We start from the raw sequence: 21,582 nt of genomic DNA on the forward strand, positions 1-21,582 counted from the left end.
AGTTACAGATACTTCCTTGCAAGATTGGTTTACTGAGTTTGAAGGCTTTGGACCATAGGTTTGTGGGACAACTCGGTCAATTAGCATAACATAGTTCATAAAGATAATGTTCTACATCCTACATTGGTGAATACCGTCTGGAGTCTCAAAAGCTTCTGAGTGGCCATCTAAGTTACAACTATTGGTCTCTGCTCATCTGGAACAAAAGACAATGGAGGAAACCAAAGAAGAAACTAGTCCAGAGGAGAAATAGCCCACATGAATCATGGCCTCATCTAGCCTGAGACCAGAAGAACTAGATGATGCAAGACTACCAATACCAATGGTTCTGACCAGGGACACAATAAACCAAAAAAACCAAACCCACTGCCGTCGAGTCAATTCCGACTCATAGCAACCCTATAGGACAGAGTAGAACTGTCTCCTAGAGTTTCCAAGGAGCGCCTGGTGGATCTGAACTGCCAACCAAAAGGTTGGCAGCCATAGCACTTAACCGCTACACCACCAAGGTTTCCAGGGACGCAATAGAAGGGAGAAAAATGTAGAAAATCAAGCTCAAATTCCTAAAAAAGGCCAAACTTATTGGACTGACAGAGACTAGAGGAACCCTCAAGACTAATGTCCTAAGATACCCTTTGAATTTGGAACCGAAGCCACTCCTGGTGGTCACCTTTTAGCCAAATAGTAGATTAAAAAAATAATAGACTGGCTTATAAAAATAATAGATTGGCTTATAAAATAAACAATATCACCCGTGAATACTGTGCTCCCTTGAACAATCAACTATAGGAAACCAAACAGTCAATATTTACCCTGAAACAAAGATGAGAAGCTAAGGAGGGCCAGGGAAGCTAGATCAATGGAAACAGAACAAACAGAATGGAAATAAAGAGAAGGTTGAGATGTTGGGAAAAACGTAACCAATGTCATGGAGCAATGTGTATAAAAGCTGTTAAATGGGAACCTAATTTGCTACGTAAACTTTCACCTAAAACACAACATACAGCACAAAAACAAAAACAGAAAATACATTCTCCCCACACTCCTACAAAAAGCTTAAATATTCTCAACACACAAATGCTCTAAATTTTAAAGCCTATGGCTAATTATTATTCCATTGGGCTAGTAATTAGGAGACTGGCCCAACTTTTAGGAACACGAGAGAAAATTTGACTCTCCTTCAGTTTACATATGGAATGCTTTGCTTATACTGATTTTTTAAAAAGAAATCATAGAAAAATAGACTGTGTCATAGCTTTTCTATTCTACGTGAAGAGACTGATCTCAGGTAATGCCCTGTAGTCAATTGGAAAATTAGCAACAGACCATAACCCTGGTGAACAATGAGAAGCTAGAGGGTTAAGTTTCTTAGTCATACTCACCTTAAATTATTTTGTTGACCAGGTGGAATGACACTATAGTAAACTTGCATTCCTGTTGTGGGCATAGATCCTTGGTTAGACTGATTAGGGAACACAACAGGCTGTTGATAGGTCTGATGGGCAATTCCTTGAGAACCCTGGGGCAGTGAAACCTAAAATTTGAAAGACAATTTAAAGGGAAAAAGGTTCTTCAAAACCTTGCAAATGTTAACATCTCCAGCCTCCATAAACTTTTAAAGTTTGAGTAGTTAGGAATAAGCTAAAACTGCCCATAGACTTTCCTGATAAATTAGCCATAGCACTACCACTTCATGTTCCCTTGAGCCAGCTATTGTTTCCGGCTAGCACTTATCAATTGTACAGAAGGCTAGATGCGTTAGATTATAACAAACAATATGACTTATGTCCTGAAGTAAACCAAAAGCCAAAACCAAACCCACTGGCGTCAAGTCGATCTCGACTCATAGAGACCTTATAGGACAGAATAGAACTGCCACCATAGAGTTTCCAAGGAGCGCCTGGTGGGTTTGAACTGCCAGCCTTTTCGTTAGCAGCCTAGCTCTTAACCACTACATCATCAGGGTTTCCCCCTAAGTAAAAGCTATTTTAAAAAAGAAACTGTTTCCAAATAAGGATGACCATTTCACATGTTAAGAGTAATGAACGCCATTTAGTAAAACAGGTAGAGAGGCAGCGTGGTACAATGGATCGAAAAATACAGTGCACTTTGGAAAAGCTTAAGAGCTCTAGATGTGATATCAGCTTCATCACTTTTACTATCTATGTGACGCTAGGCAACTATTCTGAGCTCCCTCAATTTCTTATCTGAAAAAAATGGGAATGCCACCTCCATCAACGGTGAGGTAATACCTCCATTATGAGAAAGAACAGTTAAAGGATCTAGCTCAGTTTGCATTTGGTGAACGGTGGATTATTTGGTTAAATTCTTTACTTTCTATATGAAACCACAAGGGCATAATGGGTTTTGCAATTGTCTAGTTTCTACACTTTCTAAAATAGCAACCACATAGGCATAATGGCTTCTTAAATTACCAGATGTGCTGCCATATTAGAGTTGGATTACAATGATTTTGGTAAATAAAGATAATTCAGAAGCTTCTGGATGATGACAACGATGATGTTAGTAATAACAGTAGTAACGGCAGCAGTAATAACAGTGATGATAATGAGAGTTAGCATTGTTGGGTACTTACTACCATATATTAGGTTCTAAGTGCTTTATGTATATTATTTTATTAAGTTTTATAACAACTCTAAGAGGCTTTTCTCATCCCCATTTAATACATGGGGAAACTGAGGTTAAGTAACCTACCTAAGGATATATACCTATTAGGTAGGAAAGCCATAATTTGAATTCACGCCCTCTGGCTCCAGAGCCTCAGTTCTTTAAGCACTTCATTCTTGATACCTGGCTCTGTGACTTATAAGTTAATGATTAACTTGTAAATCTTGCCTATATGACATGTTTCTGAAATGCAACTGTAATAATTCTCTTAAAATACACAGCAATCTCTTTTAATTAATTCACCTTTGGCTGAACTATCTCAAATAGGAAACCAGTGAATTGATTTATCTAATTCTATATAATACAGTGTATTTCAGTCTTTTTGTCTACCCTGTGCTGGATGAGGTGGCACAACTAGGGTCTGTAAGAAGGGGAAGTTTCTGGCTTGGTATTGATCCTGTCTAATGCCTAGCTATGGTGGAAACAGGGGAAGGCAAAGTCAAAGCTCAAGCAGAGAGGGTAAGAAGTGAAAAGAATGGGAAGTGTGAGAGAAAAGAAAGATGCAAAATCTACTTTCCTGATTTTTTTTTTTCTGACCTGTTTTCTATTATCAAAGGGCTTCAGAACTAGGCATACTCTTAGTGCTCAAAAACCCTCAACAATTCCAAATTTTAAATTTTAATTTTTTTTGGAATTATATGGAATATGCTTGTACCTTTGCATATATCCTCCCCCCCCAAATGTAAACCAGTTTATGCCCATAATTTTCTTTTAAAAGGTAGTTAAAAGAAGACTAGCTCTTAAGTCTTAAGTTCTTAACCTGTTCACTGCTTTATTTCATGATCCCTCCGTTACTGGCATGTATATTACCACCAATTTGTTTACATGCATTTAGAAAAAATATGTGTATATCTTATCTTCCCAACTAGACTGTATTCTCCTTGTTGAGATGAATGAAAAGAGTCTTCTTTAGACTTCATATTAGACTCAGCTATGAAAATGAAGCCCACCTGGCAAATTACTGCATAAAGATGAAGGAGGTTAAAAATAAATTTCTGAAAATATGGCTGATTCACTGCTGTATTACACTAAAGGCATCTGACTGATGTATGAAGCAATAGGTATTTCTGCTTTAGAACTATAAATTAAAATTCATGACATTTTTAATATGTGACATGCCATCCCTTTTTGGGCTTGCGCTAGGGAAAAAAATCAGTCCCAGCAGGGAACATTCTTCTCTATTCTATAAACACTGGTTTATGGTGTGTACTAGAACTCAGTATTTTAAATACCTACTCCACACCTCTATTTCCCATCTTAGCCCATTCTCCCTCCAAAGGAGAGACACTTGCTTATACACCTATTTAAGTGGAAACAGGTAACGTCAGACAAAATTTACTTGCCAATGTCAATGTGCTTCTGATATTTTTTCTAAATCTTAATAAAGTAAATGAATAAAGCAACAAAATAAAGATAAAACAAAGCTGCTATGAACTAACAAAACTCTTAAGACTATAAGGCTATATATTCTAGAAGCATTTTCCTCATATGAAAATGAGGGAAGATGCATTGTAACTACACGTTCACTTACTTAAAATCACCTCTACCCGAAGCAGGTAAGAACAAGAACCTACCTGATAGGATGGCACTGAAGGATAGGGGATGACCACTCCTTGAATCTGATTTCCAATGTTGTTGGGTTGGCTACTGACTAGGCTCTGACTCTGGGGTTGCTGAACTCCAACTATTCCTTGGTAATTTTGCTGCTGGTTGGGCATAACTTGATAACCTGTAATAGCACAATGAGTTAAATCCTGTTCTCCATTTTTTTCTAAAATATTTTCAAATAAAATAAATGTACAAAGAGAAAATTTTATATTCCTACAGTTGAGGAAATTTATAGGGTCATAGGCTTGGTTTACACAGGACAAATACTATTGAATGTGTAGTACAATCTATTCGGACAAGTAGTTCCTGGGGACCAGGGTCTGTTACATAACTTTCGAGGCCCAATGCAAAGGGAAAAGCAGGGTCCCTTGTTCAAAAATTAAGGATTTCAAGGCAGTAACAGCAGAACATTAAACCAAGCATGGTACCCTATGAGACTGCAGTGGTCATGTTCCCAGGAAGCCGGTCCTGGGTATCACAAAAAAAAGAAATGTGGGAGGGGAGGGGTGTAAGAGGAGGAACCATTTTTAAGTTGGATGTTTGAAAAATAACACTAAGATATGAATCCTTGTATTAGTATTGAGTAAAGGACACAACGTGAATGGAGTTATTCAGTAATTTTTTAGATTATTTCCTCAATATATTATTAAGTTCACTTCACAGAGTAACAGACTGTTAAAGAGATTAACTGCCCAAGTCACAAATCAAACACCTAAAGGACAACTGTTCCTAAGCTGAAGATACTACTGGTTATTTAAACAGTCATCTAAGAGTGTAATTTTACTTTTATCAAGTGAATTTACCACATATTTAAATAAGAGTCTACAATGATAAGCTTTGAGTTCCCATTCCTATCAAGCTGATTCCAACTCATAGTGAGCCTATAAGACAGAGTAGAACTGCCTCATACGGTTTTCAAGGTTGTACATCTTTACTGAAGCAGACTACCACATCTTTCTTCCGTGGGCTGGCTGGTGGGTTTGAACTGCCAACTTTTTAGTTAGCGCTGAGCGCTCAACCAGTGCGCTACCAGGGCTCCTTAAGCTTTGTGTAGTGAATATAAATTGCATTTTGCTTCCAGATCCTACAAGGATTAATTCAGGCAAACCAATTAGCTCAAGACTCATGCAAATTACTAGAAACTACAATAAATCCTTAAAAACAAAAGCAAAACCCCAGAATTGGATAAAATAACTAACCTAACTTGAGATGGTATTTACAAAGTTTCTGCAAAGATTAACTGAGCTATAACAGTTTAGTTCCAACAACTAAAGGTCAGAGAAATTATTCCTCTGATAATATCATAAGTATACTTGACTACCTTATAAATGGAGTCCCTGGGTCATGTAAATGGTTAAGTGCTTGACCGCTAGCTGCAAGGCAGGTGGTTTGAACCCACCCAGAGGCGCCAGTAAAGACAGACCTGGCAATCTGCTTCTGAAAGGTCACAGCCTTGAAAACCCTATGGAGTAGTTCTACTCTGTACACATGGTGTCACCATGAGTTGTGATCAACTTGATGGTTACCAACAACAACAATCTTATAATCACCAGTTTTCATCCCCATCCTTATTAATCCCTAAATCAAGAGAAACTGCAAAGATCCTATCTCAGGTATTGATTGTGGAGGATATCACTGTAATTGCCTGGAAGCTTCAATGATTCTCTCAACGATTAAATAATTGAATGAAATCTAGCATTAGCCTTCTCTAAAGATCTAAATACTAAGTACATCTGGTAACCAAGTAACATTAACAACAAAGTAAAAATCCAGTTATGGGCAGTCCCAGTTACAAATGAGATCCATTCTTAAATATGTCTTTAAGTCGAATTTGGAGTTAAGTAGAACAGGTGCATTTTGTTCTTATTTAGCCTTACTTTAGTGCAAGAGGAGCCCTGGTGGTACAGTGGTTAAGAGCTACGGTCGCTAATCAAAAGGTCAGCAGTTTGAATCCACCAGCCGCTCCTCAGAAACTCTATGGGGGCAGCTCTACTCCGTACTATAGGATTGCTATGAGTCGGAATCGACTCAGACAATGTTTTTTTTTTTTAAGAGCAAGGAGGAGTCCTGGTGGCATAGTGATTTAAGGCTCGGCTGCTAAACAAAAAGGTCAGCAGTTTGAATCCGCCAGCCATTCCTCGGAAGCCCTATGGGGCAGCTCTACTCTGTCCTATGGAGACCCTGGTGGCAGGGTTGCTATGAGACGGAATCCACTCGACGGCAACAGGTTTGATTTGGCTTTTGGTTCAGTGCAAGCAAAGGCTAGAAACCTTTTCAATGATTTACAAGCTGCACTTGCAGCAAGTGGAGGTGATTGTGATGAAGACTTTATTTCAAGTCGGGGTTGGCTCAGGTTCAATCATTTCAAAGTTAGGGCATATTTACGTAACATTAAAGGGCAAGTGAGAGCTGTCAGTAAGAAGGAGGCTTGTAACCTGCGGACTTAAAGTGAAAGCTGTAGCGGTGAAGGGTTTTGAAATACGATATTTCTCTGGTAACTATGCTTTATGGCCCTGTTTCAGACTTCTTGCCAATCTAACTTTGTACAAAAAATGTATATCCAAGTCCTTAGCTGTGATAAAGTGACAGATAATACGCTATCTGATAAACCTCTCCTGTGAATTTCCTATAAGACATGAACTTGCACACAGGTGAAGGAAGAGGGCAGGGCAAAGTTCTTTCTTGCTGTTTAGTCTAAATGTTAACATTCAACTCTGTTTTCAATTAATCAAATGACAAATATTTCAAATTCATACCCCAAATTCCAAATACCATCAAAGCATACGGTTATACATTTCCAACCCTAAGAAAAGAAAGGAACAAAATGAATGAATGAAAATGAGATGTGGACATGAGGTCCTTCCCTTATGTTGGGAAATGCCACCTCTCCCTACTTTTACTTAAATGGTCACATCTCCCTTAGAAACTTAAAGTGCTTTGCATAGTACTGTTGTACTTTATTTGAAGAATACTAAAGATTACAAGTTGTGTTGAAAAAAAGCATTAAAAAATTTGCCAATTTATGTGCAAATGTGGTACTGATTTTCTTTGTCCAAATTTACCAGTTTTTGGAGACTTACCTTGGAAGCCTCCTGCCTAAGTCTTTCATGAGAAAAAAGTCTGATGTAAACTTTAATAGGTATAGATTCTACGTCATCCCGGTCTAGTATAGAGTCACCTGGACATTACCAAAACCAAACCTATTGCCAGAGTCAGTTCTGACTCATAGCAACTTTCCAGGACAGAGTAGGGCTGCCCCGTAGGGTTTCGACGGAGCTGCTGGTGGATTTGAACTGCCAACCTTCTGGTTAGCAGCCGAGCTCTTAATCACTGCGTCACCAGGGCTCCACCTGGACATTACATCATGGAATTTGCATCAGTGAATTTCCAATGGTGTTTTAGATTTCTTAATGCAACCTAATTTCTATTAATATTCATGTCTACTAATTGCCATATGCATAGAGAGTCAATTCTCATTACTCACGGATTCTGTATTTGTGAACCCACTTACTTGCTAAAATTTATTTGTAATCCCACAGACAACACTTGCAGCACTTTTGTGATCACTCACGGACCAATGCAGAGCTTTGAATAATTTGGATTGCTCAATGAACACGTTTGCAGCAGAGGTTGAACAAGGTAACACTCTGCCTTCTTGTTTTAGCTCTCACACTGTGAACAACTGTCCTTTTTGCAGTACAATTAAAAAAAACAAACAACAACCCAGTGCCATCTAGTACAATTAGCGCCATGCTTTTGGAATTCTTGTGCTTTTTGTTGGTGATTTTGCTCCTTAAAGTGACCCCAACCATAGTGCTGAAGTGTTGTTTAGTGTTCCTAAGCACAAGAAGGCTGTGAAGTACTTTATGGAGAAAACAGGTATGTTAGATAAGCTTTGGAGCCCTAGTGGCACAGCGGTTAAGAGCTCAGCTGCTAACCAAAAGGTTGGCAGTTCAAATCCACCAGCTGTTCCTTGGAAACCCTATGGGGCAGCTCTACTCTATCCTATGAGTCAGAACGGACTCAAAGGTACCTAAACAACAACTGATAAGCTTTGTTCAGGCCTGAATTATAATGCTGTTGGCTGTGAGTACAACATTAATGAATCAACAATAAATATTAAATGTCTTTAAACAGGAACACTGACTGGTTGACAAAAAAGTGACCAGAGCCTCGCAGGAACCTAATCCTGTATTTCTTCTAGTAGGTCAGTATCTGCCCTGACTTTATAGAAGATAACTACTGTGAATAACGAGAATTGACTGTAAAAACCCATTACCATTGAGTCGATTCTGACTTATAGTGACCCTACGCCCATGCAAACACCATGTAAATTTTGGAAAGGTGACAACATAACGTGAAATCTACAACGTTTCACCCCAGCACTGGTCATGTGTTACAGAGGGTGGGGTTATAAATAGGACAGTGTGAGCCCAGGATATGCTGCGTCATATGAAGATGAGTACCTATAACACGTCCCTGTCTTTGGAATTAGGCACTGTTTGTCATAGCATCATATGATAACAGCAGTGTAAATAAGGCTTATGAAACAAGAGAGAGAAATTAATCCTGACTGATATTCACAGAGGTAGTGACATCTGAGCTTGGCCTTAAAGAAAACCGAAAGAACAGTGTTGAAAAAAGGTAAAAGCCTAGAAAAAGTAAAAAAAAAAAAAAAAATAATGTGTTTGAGTAACAGGGAAGAGCCAGGAGTGGCTGGATATAGAGTAAGTGGGAGTGAAATGTGGAAGAAAAAGGTAGAATAGAACTTTAGTGGAGAACTAACAGTTTTCTAAGAGTGGTGAAAACGACCAGAAACTTCCAGATTGTGAAAGTAGAAAAATGACAAACAGTATTTCATTCAGAAGTAGCATAAATAAACTGGGATCATGTTCTTGAGTAATGAGATACTCACAGTGGAGCTATTAAAAATAAGAATGCCAAGTACTTTAAAAGACAATACCTTCCTTAAGAAGCTCTTTTATTTTGTTCATTCCCTTATTCCACATCTCTTAAATCTCTTCATAATTTTGTTCATTCCCTTATTCCACATCTCTTAAATCTCTTCATAATTTTGTTCATTCCCTTATTCCACATCTCTTAAATCTCTATAGGTAATATAAAACTCTTCTTGTTAATAGAATAGTTCTCTCATTGTTTGTATACACCTTTTTTTTTTGAAAAACGAAAACTGAAAAGATGTGCTTTAAGACAAGAAACTTTTAGCCCCTCAGTTAAAAACAAAAACAAAAATCAACCACATAATCCGCGATAACCATCACGTGGCTATAAGCCAAAAAGTGGGCACGCAATGTTTATACTTGCTGAATAAACACAGGGAAAAACATATTCTTAACAGGATGAAACCAAAATAATATACAGTTGTTGTTGTTCCGTTGAGTCGATTCTGACTCACGAACTTCTATACAAAACCATCAGCTTACTGTGCTGAGTTTCAACCAGGAAACTCTTATTTATTTGAACTGAAGGTTATTGTGAGTGTAAGAAGGAGCCCTGGTGGCACAGTGGCTTAAACACTTGGATGCTAACCGAAACGTCAGTGGTTTGAACCCACCAGTGGCTCCACGGGAGAAAGATGTGGCCGGCTCTTCCACAGGGCAGTTCTACTCTGTCCTATAGAGTAGCTACGAGTTGGAATCCATTTGATGGCAACATTTTGGTTGGGTGAATATAGGCACTGTTAACCAGAAAGGAATCATGCACGGTGAGGGGCTGTTGAGCAGTTAGAGCAAATGGTAACTATACGAACTGGGGCTAAGCAAAGACCAAGTGTAAAAGAGTTTCTCCAGTGGGATGCAGACCCCAAATTCTCAAAAAAGACCAGACTTAATGGTCTGACTGAGACTAGAAGAATCCTGGCGGTCATGGTCCCCAAACCTTCTGTTGGCCCAGGACAGGAACCATTCCCGAAGACTACTCATCAGACATGGAAGGGACTGGACAATGGCCTGGAGAGAGATGCTGATGAAGAGTGAGCTACTTGTATCAGGTGGACACTTGAGACTGTGTTGGCATCTCCTGTCTGGAGGGGCGATGGTAGGGTAGACAGGGTTAGAAACTGACAAAACGGTCACGAAAGGAGAGACTGGAAGAAGGGAGCGGGCTGACTCATTAGGGGGAGAGTAAATGGGAGTATGTAGTAGTAAGGTGTATATAAGTTTATATGTGAGAGACTGACTTGATTTGTAAACTGTCACTTAAAGCACAATAAAAATTATTAAAAAAAAAAAAAGAGTTTCTCACTGTCCAAGTTTAATGAATGGCTTCTCTGATAGCAAAGCTGAATTTAAGTCTAAAGGAAATACGCTTATAATAAGGTTAATGCATATAATCACCCTTTCATTAAAATGAAACTTAATCCTATGAATATAAAGCACCAAGCAAACGAACAAACAAAAAAACCCGTTGCCATTGAGTCAATTCTGTCTCCTAGCGACCCTAGGATATACAGCACCAAAAAAACCAACAAACCAACCAACCAACCAACAAAAAACCCACTGCCATGGAGTCAATTGTGACTCAGTGACCCTAGGACATACAGCACATCAGCCTGGAATTCGTGCATCCCTTATAAAGCCTCTCCTGAACACCTGCACAGTAGCTGAATTACAGATTTGCTGTAACTCACCTAGAGGTGCTTACATGGTAAGAGCACAGAACTGTTTTAGTTTACATCTAATATGTAAAGCCTGAAAGTAGTATTTGAACATTTCTGAAAAGGAGACATTAAAAACACCTTTAAAAAAAAACCTTAATTATAAAACAGAAGCTAATAGTAGAAAATTTGGAACATACAAATAATAAGAAAGCCATTATAGAAAAATTCACTTATAAAACCACCAGTCATAGATTATCACTATTTCTGTGCTGTACATATGGCTATTCTTATTGCCTACGCATAGATAAAAACAAACATAACCATTTACATTATTTATAACAATGGGATCATATGACATATACTGTTTCAAAACCTTTTTCATGTCATGATCAATGTATCTCCGTATCTGATCAATGGGGATTTTACACTGCTACAGGAAGGAAGTACTTAAGTAAATTTCCTCAAAATATACTTCGACTGCAAGTTTAGCAAATGAAGGATGAGAAAAGAACACAACTAATCTGAACCCTCCACTGCATTTTAAGGAAGAAGGCTTGTGCCAAAACGTTAAAAAGAAACAAAATATTTTAGGATAAATTACGTCAGCTTCCTGTGCCTGCTGTGGAATCCAGTCCAAACACAAATTCACCCCAAATTCCTGTATCTTTTCATTTAGTAATACTATGTAATTATCATTTCTTTGATGGTACAAGATAATAGCTAACACTCATAACATTTATTAGGTTTCAGGCACCGTTCTTAGCACGTGACATATGTTAACTCATTTTGTGCTCACAGTTTGATGAAATAGGTCTAATTGTTATCCCCATTTTTCAGATGAAGAAACAAAGGCAGAGAGAGGTTCACATCTTGTTCAAGGCCATCAGTTGTTAAAAGTGGTGTAGCTAGGATTTGAATGCAGCAGTCTGATTTAAAAGTTCACTTTAAAAAGATCTTTCAGGGACAAATGTTCAAGTAGAAAGAGCATTACAGTAAAACTGCTCAAATAAGCAGAACACTAAACATCTGGCCTCCTTCTGTTTTCTGAGAATTTTGGTTAATGAAGACTTGTACTGTCTTTTTAATATACCTTCACTTCTAATTTACCTTAAGTTTCAAGATAAATTTCATTACTGGAAAACAGAGAATTGTTGTAAATTGAGTCAATCAACCAGGAAGCTCTGTCTCTGTTCATCTGAATTGAAGATTATTTGAGTATACGCACTGTTGTCCAGAATAGGCATCATAGTAAATGGTTGTGGAGTAGTTACATCAAATGGCAACTGTATGAGCTGGAGCTAAACAAAGACCAGGTGTAAAGAGTTTGTGTGACTAGCCCATAATGTCCTCTCCCTGGGGCAGAGTCTTCCTTCCTTGTTCAGCCTACTACTCCCAAAATGCGTGGTTTATGACCTCTGTATTTCAAGGTTTCACTTTCTTGCTTTATTATTACTAGATTCCACAAGTATAGAACAACTGGGGAGAGGAAGAAGAGGTTCAAATGTTGTGTATTTTGGGTCCCATATCCTTTGTGTCTCTCTGTGCATTCCATGTCAATCTGTAATTCCTCTTTGGTTTTCAGTTTTGCCTCAAAGGCTGCCTTTGCTCAAAATGTCTACACTCTGTTGCCATATTCCAGATACGTGTTCTGAAGGTTTCTCCAGCAGAATTTTCATGAACTGATTGAAATTATACTTTACGGTTCCTTAGATGTTAGCTCTCTTTTCCACAAAGTCAGGTTGCTTTGCCAAGAAGTCAGCCTTCACTCGGTGGGGCAATGCCAGTTGTAACCTGGACACTTTGTGTGTAAAAGGGGGCTGTTCTGTTTCACGGCTGAAGTCTTGAAGTTCTGTGAAGCGATGGCTCTTTTCTAAAGACTGAGTAGCTTTCCGTTCAAGTTCACATTTGAGGCAGAAAAATCCACCAGGACTGCTTATTTAATGAACCACACTGGGCAGGAAGCCTTCAGGGCCTAACGAATCTTGGTAAGGCTGTTACAACTAACAGCATCATTTAAGGTTTGATACTCTGACTAGTAACCCAGGAGGAACATTCTACTGGCATTAGGACAGGCACCAGAACTGCTTTTCCAGAAGTTATGACGATAGTTCTGCCACTCATCCCAATAATGACAACAAACAAATACCAGTCGCTGGTTAAAAAGCGTACGATTTTGGTGTGTACTCTCTAAAGAGCAGGGGTATTAGAGATTGCTGGAAGATTACTGGATTTTTTCTAATGAGGTAAGACAGTGGTATCTGTGTTGGTTAAAGTTACTATAATTATAAGCAAAACTAGAAATATTTAGTTGGAAAGCACCAAAATAAATAAATTAGAAAACACCAAAACCAAAAACTCCTACATCATTCTATTAATCCAGTTAAAGATAAAATTGTACTATTATCTGTGCAAGATAAAATCATCAATAAAATAATTTAGTATCAACATAAAACAAAGGATCATCTAATTACAGGCATACCTCATTTTATGTAACTTAACAAAATTTACATCTTAAAGAACTGTTCAAGTTGCTCACAAATTCCTCTTAACCTTTGTTTAAAGGCAGCTGAGCCTTCAATGTTAGAGAGTGGCACTTAATAGAGAAGTGGCCCTGTGGTTCAGGTTCATTATCTAATTAACCATTCAAAAGGAAGAGGGGAACATGGTTCTGATAGTTTCAAACGTATAGTCTGAAGATTGCCAAGTATGAGAAAAAAATCCAATGATCTGGAAGAGAGGGAGAAGGTTCAGGGTTAGGAAAGATGAGGTAGATTCCTAGGAAATGAAAATCACCATTAGGCTTAAAAAAATGCTACAAGAAGAGTAGTTCCAGTATCCTGACATTCAGTATTTCATCAGCCTGGCTACCATCTAAATTATCCTTTCTTCCTTAAAAAGTGTGTGTCAGTACATCAGAGAAAAAATTTTTAAAAAATCCTTCCTGTGATTTATTTGGATTTATGCTGAAGTTAGAGGAAAACAAGATATTGATTACAGAAACTGGGTCAATATTGTGGGAAAGCATCTATTTTGTAAAGCAAGCAATGCCAACAGTAGATGACAGCACACAACAGAATGAAAGCCCATATCCTCAAAACAGGTGTTATTCTACACTGCCCTTTCTACTTTGCTAAAGGACTGCACTATTGCAATATTATCTCATTTCTCCCAGCACTTTCAGAGGAAAGCACAATCAATTCTGCAAGGTGAGAGAACTAGGACAATATAAATTGATGGCTCAGGCACTTCCCTGGGGGGCTCCAAAGAATATTCTATTTTTAACTCTCTTTTACTTCAACAGAGAAGAGAGCATGAAGAAACAGTGTTCAGCAGAAAAGTACTACACAGGCTTCTGACAGGCTAGTTTTATTTTATATGGGTGACCTGAACTAGCATCTGTGCTAAAGGAAACAATCTTAATAAAGCGGACTAGATATAATGAGAAAGATAACAGAAAAACCTGCTAAGAACTGCTTAGTCAGAGCAGTATTACTGATTTTTTTTTTTAAGACTGAACTCGTGCGGCAGAAGCACTGTTGGGGTAGGTTTAAAAAAAAAAAACTTAAAACATGAGTCATTTTGCAAATTCTAAATTTATGTTTAACTAGGCATGGGTAAGACAACTACTCCCAAATCATCAAAATTTCAAGCTCATTATCCTGGCCTGTGTTACGGCCGTGGTCCTATTTTAGCAGGCAGGCAAGTTCCAGGCTAGCCTTCTTTTTGGAGAAAGAGAGTAGCCATCACCTTCACTATCCTTTCCGTTCCATCACCCCCTGCTCCCCTACTCCTATGCCCAAAATAAACACACACACACACACACACACACACACGGCAATTCTAATAAGAACAGTTACACAGTGGTTATAGCTCATAGTTACTGAAATGACTGTCTTATGGAAGAGTCTACACAACTCAAGGAAATCTATGGGTACTTACCAGATATATCTGGCTCCAGATTTCAGTTGCGGCAGATTAATGGAGGAGGGAAAAGGGAAATAGGTGCATTTATAGGTATTATTATTGTCTGAATCTGTGCTGGTCATACAACATACTAAGAAATGCTCACAGACTCAGTGAAAAAGCATGGATAGCCAGAGTCACCACTTAGTAATACAATACGAAATTCCTATTACTTGGATCAAAAGTTGTCTATAAAGAAAACTACTGACTTTGTGCCTAGAGTCCCTATTTGACAAAGCTGAATCCCTCATTGATACCCCTCCTCCCCTGTTTGCCCAAGGAAGGCCGTTTCTTTCTTCCTTCCCTTTTACACCTAGTTACTTTTAAATTGAGCCCAATGTTCTGAGTACCTTACAGATTGCTCATCTAAAATGTCCCTCTTACAGCGTGGTTTATCAGGACCTAATCTACTGATAGCAAAACTGGGTTACAAGTTATTTGGAAAGCTAAGACTGAAGACATAACGTATTGCTATCCTTTGAAATCATCAACTGGTTGCAAAACTAAAATTATATTTAGTTCCACAGAATCATTTTGACTGCCTTAGGTGTACAGTACTGCAGCTGCAGTTATACCAGTGGCAGGAGCCCAGGTAGGTTCCTGGGTGGTGCAGTTTGTGCTTGGCTACTAATTGAAAGGTTGGCAATTCGAACTCACGCAACAGCACTGCAGAAGAAAGGCCTGGTGATCTGCTTTCATAAAGATTACATACAAGAAAACCCCACGGAGCTCAGTTCTATTCTGCACCACACAGGATCACCATGAGTTGGAATCAGCTTGATGGCAATGGGTTTGGTTTTGTTTTTTTTTTTTGGAGGGGCCCAAATAGCTTCAAATGTATTTAGGTTAGGTTCGCCTGATGGCATGTTTTAATATATAATAATATACCTAGAACAGTTATGCAGCAAGAGGGAAAGAGATTTAACTTTTGCTAATGGGTCTGACATGCTTAAGATATTAAACATTTAGATAAGCTCCAAACCAAACTGAATCTGCCTTCCAAATCTGCTTTGGAAAAAAATTAAAGCTACAGCTTTCACAAATTTTTAAAAGGCAAATTAGATTAAGCCAAGGTTGTCATTTAAATTCAAATCCCTATTTCTGTGTTATGATGCATGATTAAAAGGCATTACAATTAATGGAAAGTATAAGCAAATGTTAATACCTTAAATACATTAAAAAAAAAAAAAAAAAAAGGCAGTGGAAACCTGAGTAAAAAGAAGCCAGGAAGCAGCTGAAAAAGAGACCGGTTCACTGTGAGAAATGTAAGCCTCTCAGACAGTGCTACGGCCCCGAATCCAACAGCTCAGGAACAAGGCCAATTATTGCAAAATATTAAACATATACGGTAAAGCTGCAAACTTTACACAAGAGTTATAAGAATGAAAGCAGCTACACAGAAAACAGCCAGGGCCTCATAACCCAAACTCTTTGCTACAATCACTACCTGTGGGAAAAGTACCTGTATAGTCCCAGCTCCTTATATATAATGCACTTTATAGTATTCAAGTTGTAAATTTTATGATAAAGGGTTAAGATAATAAATTTTTATTACTGCTACTAGCAAGTAACCAGGTCTTTTGAGATAGCTGCTTCTATGATTCCAGTTACTGACAGTAAATTGTGAAGACATTGCAGACTAATTCTTAATAGTTTACCCTTTCTGGATCTAAAAATGACTCACGAGATAAACACAGAATCATGGAATTCTGGAGTACACAGTTTCAAGAGACAATACAGTAAAACACCCTTACTTTGAAAGTGAGTAAACTGAAACTCAGGGGCTTGAAGTGATAAGCTTAACAGCAGTTAAAAAACAAACGAGGGCTGTCTGGATTCTCACTCCTCATTTGGTTTTCTTTCCTGTAATATAATGCATTGTTTGAAAAGCCTTAGGTAGCCACAATTTTTTCTGTTTCTGTTCACAGTGGTTCACTCGACCCTGTTTTGAATGACCATGGTCGGTAGCTTTCACATTCATAACAAAAGACTGGTATATTCATTCTCCAGCAGTAACAGTTAGTACTGATTTTAATTCAGTCCCCAAAATAGGTGGAGGTTTACTGTCAAGGAAATGCACACTATTGTGGTCTGCTGGCACATGTGGATGGGAAACAAAAGCAGTTCATCCTACAGATATTTCCTCAACTCTCTCTCCACCACAAAAAAGGAAAATAATAGGAAATCCTGTATTTCTATTAGCCATACTCTATCTGGTCTAAGAAGAATACCTGACTCGATGGGGGTTGTTAATTTAGGGCAAAACTTTCTTAAATTCATATTTGAACATTTAAAAATTATTACTGGTGCCACAATGAAGAAAAATCGTTCCAAATCTACCAATCTTTCATTATTTTGTTGAATAATCAGTTTTCCCCTTTTATGTAATAAAAGAAAATAACAAGCTTCTTGATACTTTGTTGGGTGGCCAAGTGTTATTGGACAAGAAACAAAAATGTAAGAGATGAGACAAGTTATTTCTCATTTTAATCAAAATTGGAATGGGGGAATGTAGGAAAATGTATGAAAAAGAAATCCAAAAGAAACCTTGAAGGCATTATGTTTACATACAAAATTGTAAATTACTGAGGTGAAAATTGCCATAAATCTGTAAAAAACAAGCAAGCAAACAAACAAAAAAACAAAACACTCCCTTGTTCATTCTTCAGTGCATTTCACTTCTTCGTTAGGACATGCAAACATAAATATGCACTATTCTGTAACTGTCGACATGAAAAGTAATCATTTAAAAAAAAAAATTTTTTTTTTTTTTTAGAAAACTTTTTAGATAACAGCTTTTTTATTTAAGAGTTCATATCCCTATTAATTCTATAAAAAGGTTCAATACAATTACCAACACAATAGTTGGTACTGAAACTTTATTTACATTTATCAGTACAACAAAATTTCTTTCCCTTTCAGATATGGATGCTTTGAGATTTTATTTCTCATTCATTTTCTAAGTTGAATGAGATTTAACTAACTTGAGCTGCAAATTAAGAGGATATTAAATAACATAACTCAAAGGAAAACTTTTGGTTATAAAAAGTGTTATGTATGAGCCAACACAACGTCAAAAACTATTCAAAGACATGACTCCCTTTTCTGAGCCTACACCATCCAGATGCAATCTGACTTACTTATTGTTTCCTTCCTTCTCATCATAACTAGTATTAGAGAAAACTCCATAATTAAAAATATCTCTAATGATAAACACATGCTGTCTGTCACATAGATATTTTTGCCCCCATCAGGAAGAGTGGCATTTTCTGTTGTTTTTCATCAGGTGGGAATGTTTTTCACAGAGATGCATTGGCACTAGCACACTGGTCCTACCTGTGATGAAATGTTTTAATTTAGCAGGCAATTTCAACATGGTGGGGAATAAAAATTTAGCTTTGGAAAAGAAGTAAATAAGCACACAGAATCTCTGCCTCATTAACAGGGTGTGCTAATGGACTAAATCGACCAGTCACACACAAGGTATCTGAATGAGTACAGTGAAGGTATGTTTCTTTTTCTGTTATCATGGACATCGGCTATAATTTGCATTATAATTTTCGAAGGAAAAAAATCAAGACCAAAAACTGTATGAAATGTCAGTCACTTGAGGTTCAGGAAATCTCAGCAAATCATTACTATTAGAATGAAACAACAATGTGCTTGAAACTAATGAGCATGTCATGGCCAAAATCTTGGTTCCCATGTATAAAGAACAACTTTTGACATCTTTCCAAATTAGAGCATATCCTAGTTTACGTTACTGGGAAGTGGAATTTATCATTAAACTTAGGGTAAACTTGAAATTAAAGTTATATTTGAGACAGACGACAAACTCTAACTCTATAATGACCAATGTTTGTATACACCATCCTTTGGAAGAACATTTATCACACACATAATACAAGACCAGTAACACGTAAAGAAGAAAGAACCTACATACTAAGTATAAAACTCTCCCAGGAATAACAGATTAGGGTCCTGAAAGTTCCCCTGCAAAGGTGTAAGTAAGAATCATAGATGGTATAGGGAGCTGGTGAGTCACAACGATCAGTGAAAACTCTGCATGAGCGAAAAGCAAGAACTTCTCATCAGGTTGCCCAGTATGAAGGTATTTCTCCTCCTGAACTTGTGGCAACTCTTCAGAGTTCCACACAATAACAAGAGCAGTAAACTGCCTTAGTGGAAGATGGATGGTTTTGTTGTCATGGTGAGGCATGCTGACATGGTCTGAGAGCCACCAACAGGAATCAAAAGTGACAAGCAGAAGCTATTCAGAAGACATCTTAATGCCTTGTGAATCCCTCTCTTACTTATGCTGTTATCACAGCTCTGTTATCAGGCAGCAAAGATGGTCTCAACTACAACGGCAGTGAGGCTGGGCACCTGCTTACACTGCTTGGCCTTGTAGAATTTTCTCATTTGGCATCTCACCATTTAGCACATAAGCCTGAAAGTGTGGTGTATTCTGTAGGATGCTAAGATTTGCCCTCTCTTTTAATCTCAGCAGTTTGCATATGCACACACATACCTCAGATCCTTGACAGACTGAGTCTGGCAATGTCTTAATAGCAAAACTGAAATAAAGTAGGACGAGAAATGCGAGAGTCACAGCTAAGAATTCATGACATAAGAAGTACGACTCACCTGTCTGTTGTGCAGGCTGTGGCAGTGGTTGGTTTAGATGTGAACTGTAGTGGACAGACGGGACTGGGCGATACTGAGGTTGACCGGAGTGATAGTGGCCTGGAGTACAATAACAGGCTGGCATCTAGGATCGTAAGTATTGAGGAAAAAAATCCATTTTTACTGTACACAAATTTTTTTTTTTTCTGTGAGGAACACTGGAGTGTAATAAGTAACAATTCTTGCCAGTACTAACCACCTGAGAACTGATTTGCTTAGCTTTAAATTTAATCGAAAAAATTAAAAAAACTTTCAAACATATAACCCATAAAACCCAGTGCTGTCGAGATAGTAAACCTAAAAGGCACCCACCCATTAGCCCACCATCAGATTTAGCAGTTTTAAAATTTTTACCATATTGGTTTCAGATCTTTCTCTCTCTTTCATGAAACTAAACACTACTGAGAAAGCTAAAGGCTGACCCCAACATCCCTCAGCTCTACCCTCCACAGAAAAGCCATGATCGTGTAGTTGGTGCATAACGTTTCTCTACATGGTTTTAGAATTTTACTCTATGTCTATTATCCATAAACATAGTATTGGTGAGTATTTAAAAAATTTACATTTATGTTACTTTACTAATATAACTTTGTGTAACTATATTTTTTTTATTCTTTTGTAATTAGCATTGTCGTTGAGACTTATTTTTATTGAAATATGTAGTGCTAGCTCATTCAACTGCTGAATAGCATACCGTTGTATAAATAAGTTTATCCATTCCCACATTAATGGAAAATGGCACTGGTTCCATCATTTAATTGTTCTTGTATTTCTAATGCAAATTAAAATTCCAGTAAGAGTCACTTCATTCAATTTTCCTTCCAGAGCTATTTACATCACTTGTAAATTTCTCTTAAATTAATCTGACCTAGTTTGGGGGTGAAAAACAAGCAATTAACCCAGTGATGTAGAGGTATGTAGCTGAGTTAACTTTAAGAGGTTTGTGGGTTCCCTCAAGTTCTGCTTTTTTGATTGAAACCAATATGGTAAAAATTTTACTGCTAAAAAGAACAGAAATTAGCGGACATCTTAAGAGTGCCCATCTCATCTGGAAACCAGAACTCCTAGACCAGTTATAAGCCAAGGATCTCCAATTCATTTATTAGTTACACATACACAAGTTTTCCTGTCTTTAGAACATTAGAACGTACACAATATGAATGGAATCCTTTAATTTTTCCTGGAGGTAAAAGCAAGTTATAGGGTAATCTTACCCATTACTATACTTTTCAGTATATGTGGGGGTATGTATAAATAACATATGCTTTTTTTCCTCTTAAACTAAAAAAAACAAAAAGACTTAATCACTGCTTAAAGCAAAAATTATTATATTACATTTTGGGTTTATATTGTCTATAGATGCAATATATAGTTTATTCTCATTATTTGCAGTAGTTATGTCCTATAAAATTGCCATAAATACTGAATTAACAAATACTGAACCACTGCTAACTAGAGCAAATCCAGGGTTAGGTTCCAGTGAGCCTCAGGTCACAACACTTTTGTCAACCGATCTATATATAACCTTATTTTGTTATTTCTGTTTAAAGACGTCTATTTAATATACATCATTCATAAACACTGAACTCATGCCCAACAGCATTTTAACTCATACCTAAAGGAAGCTTATTTAACACATATATTTTCTCTATAAGGCACATCACAGCCTTCTTATAATTAGGAGCATTAGACAGCACTTCAGCACTACATTTGAAGGCCATATTAAATAGTAAAATCAACAATAAAAGGCACAAAAATGTGAAAAATGGAGAACTAAACAGACTGTAAAAGATACTTATAGTATAGGAGCTGACACAAGCAGAGCATTGCATTTTTCAGCCTTAGCTGGGAATGTGTGAGTTGGACAACTAAAATTTTTTCCCACTTTTCATATGACTGTGAATGACTATGAAAGCCCCATGAGTACTGATTTTGGGGTTATAAGTAAATTTTACTGAGTAGGTGAATTCACAAATATAGAATCTGTGAGTAATGAGGACTGACTGCATATGACAATA

At 37.5% G+C, this 21,582-nt stretch overlaps 1 protein-coding gene across 11 annotated transcripts in view; it reads right to left on the minus strand.

Moving 5' to 3' along the window:
• The window catches only part of R3HDM1 (R3H domain containing 1), a 108,131-nt gene that overhangs the window by 40,108 nt on the left and 46,441 nt on the right, over positions 1–21,582 (minus strand). For all 11 annotated transcript variants that reach the window (XM_010586342.3, XM_010586340.3, XM_023543003.2 and 8 more), the window contains 3 exons: positions 19,526–19,649; positions 4,263–4,417; positions 1,383–1,534 (listed from right to left, as the gene is read on the minus strand). In XM_010586342.3, coding sequence (XP_010584644.2) covers positions 1,383–1,534; positions 4,263–4,417; positions 19,526–19,649 — 431 coding nt within the window. The remainder of the gene's footprint in view (positions 1–1,382; positions 1,535–4,262; positions 4,418–19,525; positions 19,650–21,582) is intronic.

Source organism: Loxodonta africana, chromosome 6, assembly GCF_030014295.1.
Source record: "Loxodonta africana isolate mLoxAfr1 chromosome 6, mLoxAfr1.hap2, whole genome shotgun sequence".
Taxonomy (NCBI): Eukaryota; Metazoa; Chordata; class Mammalia; order Proboscidea; family Elephantidae; genus Loxodonta; species Loxodonta africana.